General features: G+C 47.5%; 1 protein-coding gene across 2 annotated transcripts in view; it reads right to left on the bottom strand.

Moving 5' to 3' along the window:
• Positions 1-15,446, bottom strand: part of LOC135804543 (exportin-5-like) — a 41,365-nt gene extending 25,919 nt beyond the window's left edge. For both annotated transcript variants that reach the window (XM_065318434.1, XM_065318433.1), the window contains exons 1-15: positions 15,306-15,446; positions 12,305-12,435; positions 10,822-10,894; positions 10,314-10,442; positions 9,513-9,704; positions 9,038-9,223; positions 8,073-8,152; positions 6,943-7,057; positions 3,944-4,177; positions 3,310-3,400; positions 2,638-2,748; positions 1,999-2,111; positions 1,517-1,573; positions 1,165-1,263; positions 459-500 (exon numbers count right to left, since the gene is read on the bottom strand). In XM_065318434.1, coding sequence (XP_065174506.1) covers positions 459-500; positions 1,165-1,263; positions 1,517-1,573; positions 1,999-2,111; positions 2,638-2,748; positions 3,310-3,400; positions 3,944-4,177; positions 6,943-7,057; positions 8,073-8,152; positions 9,038-9,223; positions 9,513-9,704; positions 10,314-10,442; positions 10,822-10,894; positions 12,305-12,435; positions 15,306-15,398 — 1,746 coding nt within the window. In that variant the 5' untranslated portion in view covers positions 15,399-15,446. The remainder of the gene's footprint in view (positions 1-458; positions 501-1,164; positions 1,264-1,516; positions 1,574-1,998; positions 2,112-2,637; positions 2,749-3,309; positions 3,401-3,943; positions 4,178-6,942; positions 7,058-8,072; positions 8,153-9,037; positions 9,224-9,512; positions 9,705-10,313; positions 10,443-10,821; positions 10,895-12,304; positions 12,436-15,305) is intronic.
• Positions 15,447-15,478: the final 32 nt, after the last annotated feature.

Consider the following 15,478-nt stretch of genomic DNA (forward strand, 5'->3'; position numbering starts at 1 on the left):
GAATATATGTGGCATTGGAGTAAGGTGGACTTTGTCATGTCTCAACAACAAGACGTGAGCAAGGACTGATCATGCTGTGCCTAACCGTTCTTCAGCAGCAAGGGATTGGAGAGAGAGGGAGAGAGAGAGAGAGAGAGAGAGAGAGAGAGAGAGAGAGAGAGAGAGAGAGAGAGAGAGAGAGAGAGAGAGAGAGAGAGAGAGAGAGAGAGAGAGAGAGAGAGAGAGAGAGAGAGCAGAGCAGAGAGAGCAGAGCAGAGAGAGAGAGAGAGAGAGAGAGAGAGAGAGAGAGAGAGAGAGAGAGAGAGAGAGAGAGAGAGAGAGAGAGAGAGAGAGAGAGAGAGAGAGAGAGAGAGAGAGAGAGAGAGAGAGAGAGCAGGGAGAGGACTGGGTGACACATGCAATTGAGAAGATCTGCAGGACATGCACACGGACATGCCCTGCAGGCTTATCAGGCATACCTGAAGCGCCAGTGCAGATGGTAATTGCGTGGTCATGAAAAGCTGCACAAAGGCAAAAAGAGCAAATACAGCACAGTCTGGTTAAAGCGACCACCCACATTCAGCGACCATTCTTATTTTTGTTTGCCATGCACAGAAAGTTCTGTACAGTAAGCACAGCGGACTTGGCAATCAACTGGTTGCACAACCAGCGAACTGCTTTTAAGTTTTAGTGTACAAATTACTACAAATTAACAAAACAGCATGTCTGATCCGCATACAGCTGTACAGTGAGATCACATGACCTGAGGGCTGCACTTAGCATCACAACACAAAACCATCACACTGAAATATAGGACAGCGTTCTCTCAGTAGACCTTTCGCCGAATTTCAACATCTCAGCTCAAATGTATACATGATTATACAGACCAAAGCTGGAGATCTTCAACTAAATGGAACAAAACATACACACAAAGAATGCACTACACAATTCTCATCACCTGCTCTGGTGTGTTTTATATCCAGAACTTGCAATTACAATTTAATCTTGTATAAACACATTGCACTTGCCCTGACAGCATGTGATAAGGATGGGCGGATGTCTGATGGCAGCGGACATAACACTTTGCGCCCGAAAAGTGGAAAGCATTTGCAAATCTTCAAACACTATAGACTCGTTACACTCTCAACTCCTGCAGTAGTGAATACGAGTGGCAAGCAGGCTTACCTTCTGTAGGACGGCCTGTAGCATTGCGGGTGCAAACTCCAGCATCACAAACAGAGACTCCAGCATTGCAATCTGATACCTCACTATCAGCAAGCTACTCTACATGAGAGGTGAAGGGCACCGGGAAAGGAGAAACAGAGGAGCAGGAAGTAAACGATTTGCTACAAAACCCGTCGCAAAGACAAACCAAAGCCTTCCTTGCTACACCAAAGTCTAAATAGGTTATAATGCAAGCAATGCACAAAGGCAACATGTTCACTCAGATCTCAAATCGCAGTGGTCCGACACAAACTTCAAAGTACAATGTACAATACAAAGTTCTTAAAAAAAGTTTTTATTGCTCACTGCTTACAGACACTTCCCAGGCCAGGACCGTCTCCAACGGCAGAACTAGAAGGGCACTGTCGGGCTGGTGCCACAGGAAACAAACATGGAAACGAACATCATCATATAAACACACACACACGCAAACGCATGCACACGCACATGCACACGTACACGTACACGCGCACACGTACACGCGCACACGCGCGCACACACACACACACACACACACACACACAAACACACACACACACACATATAGGGCATTACTGGTACATGCTCTACAGTAGAACAATAGTAAAATAGACTGTCTCACTCCCAACAAAGGTATTACTAGTAATTCGCCACCATAAAGCTTGGTATTCAGCTGAACCCTGAGCTGCAGAATGCTTTGAAGACTGCGGGAGTCAAACTCAGCTCGACATCCAGTAGACGGCAAAGCAGTAAAGCAAAAAAAAACATATACATGTTCCGTCATGAACTTCAGTGCAATCATGTACATGTACATACCCGCTGACCAGAAGGAAGCTTTGCCAGCACTGAGGAGCATTTGTCAGCGAATGACTGCACAGCTTCGCATTGGTGCACAAGCGGTGATGAAGCTGTAAGACCGGCTTGTTGACCTTCACAAGAAAACAACAATATCAACGAGAATAAAGATCTGAAACAACAACAATAACAGCAGCAGCAGCAGCAGCAACAGCAACAAACAAGCAAAAAGCACAGCCAACGGCAGTGCAAATATGCCGTGGATTGCCTGCCTACATGCATAGCTTGTATATTTCACTAGTCTAGAGTAGCTGTACACTATGGTACACTGCAGAAAGGGACTGGAAACCTTCCCCAGCAACTATCTGAAAGACCAATGGTGACCTAGATCTGACCCAAGATGAAGCATTGTAGGGCTACAGTTCACACACCAATCTACGCGTACATACATAGTATGCTATTAGCTATCTAGTAGTGTCATAAAGACACGTAGTGCTGGGGAAAGGAAATACTGAACAGTCCAAACTCTACAGGAAACGGCGATCAGCATTTCCATTTGTCAGGGGAGAGTCAGGAATCCAACCACCCACCCACCTCAGCACAATATCAACTAGACAACAAGGTCGCAATGCTGACATGACAGTGATCACGGCCACTAACCATTGCACGCTTGCACCAAGTCTGTTACACTCACAGCAATGAGCTCAGCCACGTTGTGAGGTATCAGCAGTGTCAGACTGCCTAAAACCTCCATCACCAGAATTCGAAACGCTATGAGCCGAACAGAGAAAGCAAAGGACAGTACTAAAATCACCTGTCGAAAGACAGAATTGAAAGCACGCCGTACGAAAAAGAAAATGATCCTAATTCCCGCATCTGTCTGCAGACTGTCCCAGCTCCTTCCTATGCTTGACCTCAGCTCAACCAAGCCACTGCGTGCAGCAAGAAGACTAACTCACAAGCGACGCCAAGTGTGCATGTTGGTGATGGAGCAATGACTGGTTAGAGCTGGGTCAAAACATACAGACAATATCCAGCCCGAGCAGCAGTATGTGTAGCAGGGGTCTCGCTCAACAAAAGGATACCATGTGAATTGACACCATTACAGACTGTCATGATAAGACACCATGGAATTGGAAATGCTGTTAACACACTGTACGGTTCTAAAAGAGAGAGAGAGAGAGAGAGAGAGAGAGAGAGAGAGAGAGAGAGAGAGAGAGAGAGAGAGAGAGAGAGAGAGAGAGGGGGGGGGGGGTCCTGTTGCACTCTAGGAACATACATGTAAAGCAGTACAAATTCATGCACAGTGCATGCACATCAATTCAGACTAACTTGCCCAGAACTTGTGTAGATCCAAGCCGTCGACAAAGTCAGCAGCAATATACAGGCTACGTGCTGAGGTGCAATCAAACGGAGCATCGGGCTAGCATGGAGCAGGAGTAAAGCATACCCAAATAGGATCCCATCACAAAATAATACAAGAGAAAACTGGCAAACAAATACAGGAATACCCAATCTGAGATACTCAGAAAAGCTGTTGTACAACATATACCACAGCAGCAGTGAAGCGTCAATACGGGGTTTTTTTTAATCCCTGAATAGGGCATAGCTGGTGCTATGTCTGACTCCCGGCTAGCATTGAGCATGCACTGCGCCTCCCACATGTTATGGACCCCGCTTCTCATTTGGTCAAAATTTGAACAAAGGATGAGAGAATATTGGCATGTTAACTCTACACAGGATGTGTGTGTGTGTGGGGGGGGGGGGGGAGAGGACAAACCAGAAAGACACAGAACAGGAAAATGCATATCCCTAGTTGAGTAGACATGTTTGCCTCTTTTAGAGAGGCACAGAATTCACTCTCAACCAGCTGGGGACTGACAGAGCGCGCCACCCGGAATGTGGAGAAGCCATCTAATGTACACAGCAAAGTCGTTGACCAGCACAACACCGACTGAGAACGTACCTTCACAAGCAGACGCAGGCAGACAGACAGGAGCTTTGGCAGGCGCTCTTTGAGCGCGGGTGACTCCCGGACGAGCTCGTGATTGAGAAAGCTGGGCAAAGTGGCCACGGTTTGGTTGCAAACGTACAGACTGTCGTGCTGCAGGAACTCCAGCAATATGTCCAGGTATAGCGCGAAGTTTTCTGGCTCACCAACTCCTGGCCTGGCCTTCACTCCTGCTTTATCCTTTGTGCCCTACAGAAGACAACACCAGCCAGCACCAGACACCACACGTAAACACACACAGCGAGGTATGATCATACATGTATCGCGTTTTCGGACCATCCTAATCTCATATCATTACATCTCACCAGAGTGTAATTAAACAGAGAAGACCAAAGGTTTACAAGTTATCCGCAGCTGCCCAACACTATATTTGTGAGTCAGAACGTGCAACAGTTAGCACAATATACTGACAAGTGGTACTGACATTCAACAGCCTGACGTTGAGCTCCATGGGGTCTTGAACGCGCACGCCAACAGCCTTCCAATTTAGATACTACTTGTTATTGCCATTTGTTAGTCCAGCAAACTCCCATTACATCTTCAGAGATTGCAGGCTGTCTCGGGAAACTGAACAATGGCCGTGCCGCAGGAGACGACAGTATCCCCACAGAACTGATGAAGTATGCAAGTGATGCTTTGGTTCCTGTGTTGACCAGCATTTTCAACGGCATGTTTGAGCAACACGAGGTAGTTGATATAGGCAGTGGCAATCTGATCCCACTTCAGAAACCCAACAAGCCGCTGGGACCACCATCAAATTTACGTCCGATAGTTCTCCTCAACACGCTGCGGAAGACCCTGTCACTCCTCACTTTAGCTCGAGTCAGACCCAAGGTTGACCAGTACCTAGCCCAGACGCACTGCGGCTTCCGCCCTGGCCGATCCACCGCGGATGTGGTATGGGCGCATCGATGGCTTGTGGCAAAGACCCAGCGCTACCACAGCACCGTTCACCTGCTGGGCATTGATCTGTCGAAGGCTTTTGACACGATCAAGCGAGACACCTTGCTGACTGTTCTGGAGGCGTTTCTGAGTGACGATGACGTTCACTTGATCAGGGTCTTGATCTCTAACACCAGACTTCGTGTTCGGCTTGGGAGGTGCCAGACGGAATTATTTGCTACAACGAAGGGGACGCCACAGGGAGATTGCCTTCCCCCGTTCTCTTCACGATTTACCTGGAGGCTGCGCTCCGACAACTAAGGCAAGAGGTGCCAGCAAGACCTCTCAGCGACAACGGTCTGCCGCTCGAACTCGTATATGCGGATGATGCAGACTTTGTCAGCACCTCAAAGTCCTGGCTGGCGGACGTGGAGGCGACTGCCAGCACGGTGCTAGCGCAGTGGTCCCTGATCATGAACCGGGACAAAACTGAGTATACGGACGTCTTCAGAAGTGCGGACAGGATCGATGAAGAGTGGAGGACAACGCGCAAGCTGGGTTCGCTGCTGGGCGACGAAGAGGATATTATGCGACGAAAACAGCTGGCGACTGCAGCATTTCAGTCCCTATGGAGCCTCTGGAAGAGGCATCAGCACATCAGCGAGAAGTTGCGTCTGCGGCTCTACAACACTTTTATTATCCCAGTACTGACGTACAACTCGGGTACGTGGGGGGTCAGTGTGACCGTTCTGTCTCGCCTGGATTCCTTCCACTGCCGTCAGTTAAGGTCACTCATCGGTGTGAAATGGCCACAAATAATACCGAATGATGCTCTCTATGCCAGATGCGAAGCTGAGCCCTTGAGTGTCATGGTCAAGAGATCACGCTGGAGGCTGTTTGGCCACATCCTGCGGATGGCGGATGAATCCCCAGCTGTTATGGCTATGTTCGCGTACTTTGCCAATCAGCAACAGCAATGCTGGAGGGGTAGACCGCAGACGACCCTGCCGCAGGCATTGGTGGGAGATCTGCGCCAAGCCCATGCTGGATTGCTCGGGAACCTAGACGCTCTGCAGAGCCTGCGAGCCATTGCCCATGACCGACCCGCATGGCGAGATCTATGCATGAAGATCTGTACATGGTGACATTCCGACAGATCCTGAAACAGTCAAACTCAGGAAATAGCACTATTATTATCACTCAGGCTGCAATATTCAATGACATAGACATATTCATCAATGACATATCTTCAATACCCATGAGCTACATTGTATATGATAATTATATCATTATATCATCGTTCTAGCTCAATTTCTTTCCCCTGTCATGGTCCTGTTTATCATGTTCAGCATAAGCGAAGTTGTGGACCATGCTTGCATGGTTGACTCCAACGCGTACATGCAAGTAATAATAATAAATAATAATAATAATAATAATAATTTGAAACTCGGATGTTGAGCCATAAATAAATGTAGAAGAGAAAAGGACATATGGATGGATGGAGTTTTGTGCCTAGTTATTGCACTTTCTGACTGTATATAGTATCATGTTACAGTGATGGAGAGTTACTCTTAACTCGTATCCATATGTCCTTTTCTCTTCTTCAATAATAATAATAGTCCAGCACAACTTCCACTCTACCTGTAGTATAGTACATGTACGTGTACGGAGAGAGAGCGTCGTCCGGTCTCTCTCTCATTTCGTGTTCACGTGACTTCCCCTCTTTGTTTATCTCTGAAAAACATGAGCCTTCCAAGTTGGGTACTGGTAGTTGCTGTTTTGCGTTCTCAGAGTGAGCCATGGCCGCCCTGTGCCGTGGGCCTCCGTCTTCCGCCATCATCTTGTCATAGCCCTCTGACTCACCAATATTGTGCCTATATTATCGTAGGAAAACTACGGGTGCCTTGTAAACATTTGGTCTTCTCTATTTCATACTAATCCTTAGTTTTCCATCCAAATCTAGTCTGCTTACTAGAGTAACTGGTCAATTCATCACAAACAGTCACAAGCCCTTTTTGAAAAATGCAATTCACTCATGCACATTGTACCACACTGTACACAACAGCACGCACCCACAAGAACAAGAGCTGGTGAGTCCCCATGCGCAGCAGCAGCGTACACAGACGCTTGAGAAAGCCATAGGAGTCAAGAGCCTTGCTTCCGGCGGCCGTGTTCAAACCGCTGGTTCTGGACAAGACCACCAGAAAAGAAGCAGACAATGAAATCACATATTTTACAAGTAAAACTCAAATTCTACAGTCTACACTCAAGTTTCACGTTCATCATCACCTTACAAACAAGAGGAAACTAGAGTCACAACCCAAAACATTCAGCTGCCTGCGAGGAGAGTGTCGGCATCGTAACTATCCGACCAAGTCTCCTGTCGTTGAAGACCCCACGTCAGGCACTGTTGGCCTGGACGGCTGGGGACGCCCCAGGTCGTCCACAACGGCGAGAACAAGCATGGACGGAGGCCAGAAACAAGAGCCCAAAAATGTACAACCGTCCTCCACAAGAGCAGAGAACACACAAATTTTCAAGATGTTGAACTATTTGAAAGATTTTCTTATTGTCGGAAACGATTCCTCTCACGGCTGCCGTTTGAACTGGTCCATTACTCTCCACAACAGAGCGAACATTCCATGAGCCAATGATCAAAGTCGTTCCAAGTCGTCGTCTTCGTGCGGTAGTTTGCTCCACTCGCGGGCTTGCAAGGCCTCGCTAAGGACTCCGAGGTGGGGGCGACGAGGAGAGTGTCGGCATCGTAACTATCCGACCAAGTCTCCTGTTGTTGAAGACACCACCTCAGGCACTGTTTGCGAGGACGGCTGGGGACGCCCCAGGCCGTCCACAACGGCGAGAACAAGCACGGACGGAGGCCAGAAACAAGAGCCCAAAAGAGTACAACCGTCCTCCACCAGAGCAGAGAACACATACACACACACACACACACACACACACACACACACACCACACACACACACACACACACACACACACACACACACATATACATACAGACACACACACACACACACACACACACACACACACGCACATGCTCACAATTACTGGTCGGCTATTCTTTGCAACAGTCAGACATGAGTGAATGGAGACAAGGCACCGGTACGCAGCAGCAGCAATGATGTCTTGTCCAACGTTACGCAGTGTACAATGTTCCCAACACAACACCGAGCCTTACGATGCAGCTTGAAGGAAAATCTCCATAGGCGTGCGTTGAAAGAGCAGCAGTGTAGCTTGTCGGTCCTCCTGTTCAACACCCTGATAACAAATGCACATGGCAAAGCAGCAACAGCGAGACATGAAAAGCATGACATTTTACCTGCAATACTGACTGACAAGACTAGTGCAACATCTCAAGTTGGCTCTTCCGCGAAGGACAACATCCAACAAAGTGCAGGCGCAGCAAGGCCATGGTGATGTCATTTGTACACATTTCCACACACACGCCCTGAAATGATGTGGCGCTTGTTTCCGACAGGCGGTGATAAAAGACCAGTGCTGATAATTTCCGAAAATACTATATTTCATCCTTACAGGTTTACACACATTTCGTATGAATGCATCTCCTCACTGTGCACCTAGCATACTTTTCAATCAGACAGCATGCACTAAACTGTCTAAAGCCAGTGGGATGAACTACTTGCTGACTGAAATTACACAACGCCAATAAAGACCAGAGAGCACACAGCCAGTCAGCATGTTCCACGTGGAAAGTGCCAGTACCATTGCCACCAAAGCACAGTACAAAGTACAAAGTACAGGTAGTGCACCATATCCATGACAAGCTGAGAGTGAGAGACCTGCCTGACACTATGGGAGACGAGCCAGTCCACATCGAGGACCAGCCTTATTTTACCCATTAATTAAAGGGACCACCTATCACCAGACAGCTCTTACTTGAACACTTTCGAAAACTCTGGAACCGAGTCTACTGCGAAGAATTGTTTTAAGTGAAGTTCGCACGTCAGCATTACAACCGGTTATACAATTGTGTTGAGAAACACAACCAGCTTCGAAGTCCACCGTCTAAAAACACAAGCAGTTACATGTACCACAGTATCTTCCCCCCTACATACATGTACATGTGCACTGATATGCTTGTATCATCAAAACGCAGCAATAGACAACAACGGATGGACTTACTTTACGCTCGGCGAGGGCAATCAAGCACTCGACAGCTTCCAGGCGAAGTGATTCCTGAGAGACTAGACTGCAGAGCATCTCCAGTAGCTGATAGTCGTGGGCAAAGAAGGGCTTCAGCGGACACCACTCCAGGAATGCGGCAAGAGTCAAGAGCACTCGCCGTGCAAGGTACCCGTGCACAGGATCCTGCACAGCAAGAATGAAACCAACAGCAGCAAAGACAACACCACCACCATCACCATCATCATCACTACAAGCACTAAGGTATATACTAAATCATGGTGCATACACACTGTACTTGTACAAAGAAAAACACTCTCATTCACCCCCATTTCTTTTCGAAATCAAAGGCATTGAGCTCGATAAAGCGGGTGCACAGCCATCAACTTTAATTAAGAAAACGACTACATGTAAGTGTGCAAGTGCGCAGACCCTTGAAGACATTGCACTGCATTCATGTACTTCACGTACTTACATAAACATGCTCGGGTGAGGTGTGCTGTAGCAGCTTGAAGGTCACGACGCGGAAGAGAGCGCCGTCCGTGCAGCACTTGGACAGCGAATGCTTCAGCTCTTGGCGTCGGCTACTGGACAGGTGTGCGTCGCCCTCCCCGATGTCTTGCGACAGACGCTCCAGCACCAACATCACAATGTCAAGGACAGAGTCCTGTCAACAGTACGCCGCATAAATGGGGCAACGGAAGAATACGAAGCTTGCATGACATGGGAAATGTGTGGAAAAACATGAAGCATGCATACCACGGGAAACGCTTTGCTCTCTTGGAAACTGAATGCTAAATGGACATGGTAGTACAGTCAACAGAATAGTCATACTACACTCAAACGCCTCTTATCCGGACGCCTCAGATACGGGCACGTCTCTCTACCAGGCACCTTCAGCTTGAGTTCCTGTAGCACAAATGCTTCGAATTTGGGGGTTTTGAACTTCTTCCGTATGAGGAAGTGCTTATTTTTCACTGCCAACCTATGTAATCCACGCATTTTTATCAATGGGTTCCTTTTGTATCCTGAACATGTGCAATACGTTCCAAATAAGCTTCTTCAAAAATGATATGATACATGGTAGATGAGTTATCCTGAGATACGGGCAAATCTGAGATACGGGCAGTGCCCGGTCCCAAGGTGCCCGGATAAGAGACGTCCGAGTGTACTAACAGTTACTAGTAGAAGGTGTCTGGAAGCAGAAGTTGGCTATCACACGTTAGGTGATTTGTGAACCAGTAGACAACAAATGTAATAGCGGTCCTGTACTCACATCACGGTCAACGGCATCAAACATCTCCGCCATCAAGTTGGGCCAACACTGGGGCCAGATGCGCTTGATTAGCTCCACGATGAACAGCGACACGCCGTGTTTGACTACATTGTCATTTCCGACCAGAGCCTAAGGTACCACAATCATAGCACATGTAAATCACACACAAGAGTGATCAATAACAGTCCCACTTTAACCACCAGAGAGCGTTACCCCGTAGCTTCAGTCAATACAACAGTGAATGATCGACTTTTGGTGCATACAAACAGTCGCTGCAAGGAAATACAACACTACAACAGAAAGAGAAGGCAAAAGGAGAGGAAGAGACGGTGACGAGGAAAAGGACGACAGCGACAATGACAACGATTACAACATCACTTACATCATCATCATAATCATTGTGTTTCACACACATGCTAGACCCCAAAAACGCTCCATGATGATCAAATAATAGTAGACAGTTAAACTGGCAAAAAAGAGAACACACACCTCATGTCCATGTACTGACCTCTGTGAAGAGATTAGCAGCGTACTGCTTCAGACGGAGAATGACATCGTCCGAGAGTTCTTGCCATCGCTGCCTATTCAACAGCAGCAGTGGACACAGAGGAGGATAAAATGCCAATGCAACAGGACACAATTATACGCCGTTGCCAAGTTTAAAACCTCATGTGGGGTAACAATGCCAGGAACACACGGTAGGGAGAGAGGAAACTGATTGTCACAACTCTGAGTTTAACGCTCTGAGCGGTCTTCAGGTGACTGACTATACAGGCTCCACCTCATGGTGCTGAGCACTCGTCGCTCGGTGGGGGACTCTGCCTGAAGGTACCAATGCCAGATACCATATTTTCCCGAATATAAGTCGACTTCGAATATAAGTTGACCACCCCAAATCCAAGAGTCAATTTCATGAAAAAAAGTTTTTATAGCTCCATGACACCCACACATACAAAATGATGAATTCTCTGTGAGGAGAGATCATATCATGCCAGTAAGACAAAATCTGAACAAAACCAGTGTCATCCAATGTTCATTCAATGTTAACTGCCACTGTGCTGCCAACAAAAGTTCACATGGTTCGTACGGTAGTGCATTTTTGTACGGACACTCCAATCACTTCATTTGTTGTGCCAGATTCCCGTATGTAAGTCGAGTTCTGTTTGAAGTCGACCCCCAGCTTTTGGCAAAATTTCTGGCGCACAGAAGGTCGACTTATATTCGGGAAAATACGGTATGCATATAGCAAGTATGTACATTATATCCTCAAGCACAGTTAGAGAGGAAACTAAATCTTCTCTGCTGTTACTCAGGGTTTCACGCGTTTGCAATGCTCAGACAGCAATCGCTAACTCGTGAATCTCTAAGTAAGAGCAATAAAGGAATAATCGATCAGTATAAGGCTCTGCACCTAACGTTACTGAAGGTACATCAAGCATGCTCTCTCTCTCTCTCTCTCTCTCTCTCTCTCTCTCTCTCTTTCTCTCTCTCTCTCTCTCTCTCTCTCTCTCTCTCTCTCTCTCTCTCTCTCTCTCTCTCTCTCTCTCTCTTTCTCTCTCTCCCTCTCTCTCTCTTTCTCTCTCTCCTCTCCTCTCTCCCTCCTCTCCTTCCTCTCTCTCTCTCTCTCTCTCTCTCTCTCTCTCTCTCTCTCTCTCTCTCTCTCTCTCTCTCTCTCTCTCTCTCTCTCTCTCTTTCTCTCTCTCTCTCTCTCTCTCTCTCTCTCTCTCTCTCTCTCTCTCTCTCCTCTCTCTCTCTCTCTCTCTCTCTCTCTCTCTCTCTCTCCCTCTCTCTCTCTCTCTCACTCTCACTCTCTCTCTCTCTCACTCTCTCTCTCTTTCTCTCTCTCTCTCTCTCACTCACTCTCTCTCTTTCTCTCTCTCTGCCACAACTGACCCTAAGTCTCAAGAAAACACCTGATGGTACACAGTAGTGGATGTGCAGTGCAGGGCAGCACAGCACAGCGGTGAAGGTGACACATGCATGTGGCTTACTGGACACAGTCGTGCAAGAGCTGCATGCCCATGAAGCGCACTGAGCTTGCAGCGCCTTCCATCGAGAAGATCCCATAGCTAAGATCAATGCATATTGCAGCATCGGTTTTCGTCCTGAACTGCTCAACAACCTGCAGGCACAATAGACAATTGAACAGCAAACGACTAGATCATAAGTAGATGAGAGGCTAACACTGGGATTGCAAGGATGACACATAACCACATTACTGGTAGTGTCTGGCAAGCAGCATCACAAGAAGACCTGGACAAAGGACACCTCGTCAACCTCAAAAAAGAATTCCAATCCCTTCTAGGGCACAGAGCATGAGATACGTTCTTGTGGCTACAGCAGCACAGGGTACTTCGAGGCAGGCCAGAGCATCTCAAACCTCCAACTGGTACATCTGCTCCGTGCTACTGTATTCAAGAGGATGTACATGTGCATGCAGTGATGACATCAGAATTAATACTGATATCGCTGCTTCACATAAGCAAACGATCACAAAGAATGATATGCTACCTATCCACACGGTGCAAGTACATAATAGGTGCTTTTTCGGAATTCACCATTTCAACACACTTTCCTGATGAGCTACAACGAAACCATAATGTCCTGATTAATTCCACTATAAACTACAGGCCCGTCGTACCGACTTTGGAGGTGGGGCGGCCACGGAAGGGGGTCCGGGGTCCTCCCCTGGGAAAACATTTCAAAAATTGAAACCAATTGCAAGCATTTCCGGGCATCTGGTGCCATTTCAGTGTAACTACAAATACAATGAAAGACTTTTAGATTCTGGAACAAACCAAGAAGACGCTACGATCGGGGACAAGGATTTTTCATTTTATTCGCCACATTTGCGCTGAGCTGCGATCAACGCGCTTTGTTGCAGTGTGCTCCAAAAAAATCGGCAGCAAAAGTGGGGCGGCCTCAGCTGCCCCTGCAGCCTGTGACGGCCTTGAACTAGACTTGTAGTGTCGTACACTGGATGCCTAGCAGAACGCCTGAGATCTGGCTCAGAATACATAAGCGCCTCGGCCGGTATTATTATATTTATTATACGCACGTCCGCATTTACGTCAACAGTAAGTCCACGTATTCGCATGTGCCAGAAGACAGGCAGAGCGGGCAGAGAGGAAAACAAAAATAAATAAAAGTAAAAAATAAATGTAAAACAGCAGGCGATTGGCACATAACTCATGTTCGATGATAGGTGCTCAATGCACGGGATCTATTCGAAAGATCAAAAAATATAAAACAAGAATAACAGACAACGACGATAGGTTTGTAACTCATGGTCGATGGTAAGTGCTAAATGCACGGGATCTGTACAATGCCTCTGTCCCATCCGTTAGTTACTGTGTACATCCTACATCCTGGCACAGCTCGCGCCACGCAGGCCTGTCAGCGGCGATGGCCCGCAGTTGCTCCAGGTCTGCCAAGTTCCTCAGACTCCTCAGTCCTGCTGATTCTAGGTCCGCGGATAGTGTGGACACGATGGTTGTCCGTGGCCGCCCTCGCCATACCTTGTCCCCACAGGTGAAGTAACTCCGCATAGCGAGGGCGGCAGGCGTGTCTTGAGGGAGTCTGAGAATATGCCCAAACAGGCCCCATCTGGATCGCCGCATGAGGGCACTGATGGGCTCTGCGTGGCATCTGCCGTACAGGGCTTTGTTTGGAATCCGGTATTGCTGAAAATAGTTTCAAAATATGATGCTCGAACCAGGTTTTAAAAGATTTGAAGACTGAACTTATAAATCCCATGTCTCACACTCTCCCAGGCCCAGACATTTCCACTAACTTAGACCCCATGTCACACACTCTCCCAGGCCCAGACATTTCCACTGACTTAGATGCCATGTCTCACACTCTCCCAGGCCCAGACATTTCCACTAACTTAGATCCCGTGTCTCACACTCTCCCAGGCCCAGACATTTCCACTAACTTAGATCCCATGCCTCACACTCTGCCAGGCCCAGACATTTCCACTGATGATTGTCACATGAAATTCGCCCGTGCTCTGTACTCGTGCCCATTATAAATTCATAGTCTTTCCTAATAGCAGACCACATTTTGTTTTGAGTTGCTCGAGTCCCGGAGCGATCTATGAGCTTCCACGCCAATCAAAAAGCTGAAAGGTGCCGTGAGATTCACTGATAGCAAGAGTACATAACCCCCCAGAGTGTGCAACGCCTGATCCAGCTCTGCATAGGGTCTTGGTCGAGCGTAATCGGATCTTCTGATGTCATGCGTACACTCCACACCAGCACAAGGCCGGTCTCGAGGCAGGGCATCGTTGTTTTTTATCCGAGAGTCACCGCGACTCCCGGGGTTCCCCTCAGATGTGTACGGTATTATGACGCAAAGATCCGATTACGCTCGACCAAGACCCTATGCAGAGCTGGATCAGGCGTTGCACACTCTGGGGGGTTATGTACTCTTGCTGATAGTAAAGGGGAAAGGGTGGCTTTAGAGACATTCTGCACCGAACGGATAAGCTGCATGGCGCAATGACGGCAATGCGTCATACACACAGTAAAAAAAGACCACAGGTGCAAATACTCTTGGTTAAAGCCCGATTCATACTTCATGTCGCGTACGGGAAACGCGTCGCGTCGCGAAAACGTTGATCTGAGCTCAACTATTTCGCGTACGGGAAACCCATCGCGCGACGGTCGCGCGATGGGTTTCCCGTACGCGAGATGAAGTATGAATCGGGCTTTAAACTCCTGGAAATACTAGTGCAGTATTCTACTCGAACTGGTAGATGAATGGGAGATAAAGAAGTGAACATCAAGAGTGTACGATAATAAACTACTCTTATTTTACTTCAGGCCCACGGGTATCGTATCATTCACATTTCTTTATGCAAAGATGGTGTTAGAAGTGAAGTGCCTCGCGTCATGCATCGCTCCAGTCTGATCGCCTCAATTCAATTGTGAGAATAATGAATTTTTTAAATTTCATAATAATTTCGAATATTTGACTTTTGACCATTACCTGATGGGAGATTTGTCTTGTGCCCGGATCTGTTGCAGGATCGAGAATGTGATAAATGGCCTGTACAACGTCCTCTGCACTGGGAGAAGACATCGTCTTCTCTACTCCACAATGACAAACTACACTGCCATGTAACAAACTAATTACTTCACTACAATTTTTATACATTCATC

The sequence above is a fragment of the Sycon ciliatum genome, chromosome 1 (assembly GCF_964019385.1).
Source record: "Sycon ciliatum chromosome 1, ocSycCili1.1, whole genome shotgun sequence".
In the NCBI taxonomy this organism is placed as follows: domain Eukaryota; kingdom Metazoa; phylum Porifera; class Calcarea; order Leucosolenida; family Sycettidae; genus Sycon; species Sycon ciliatum.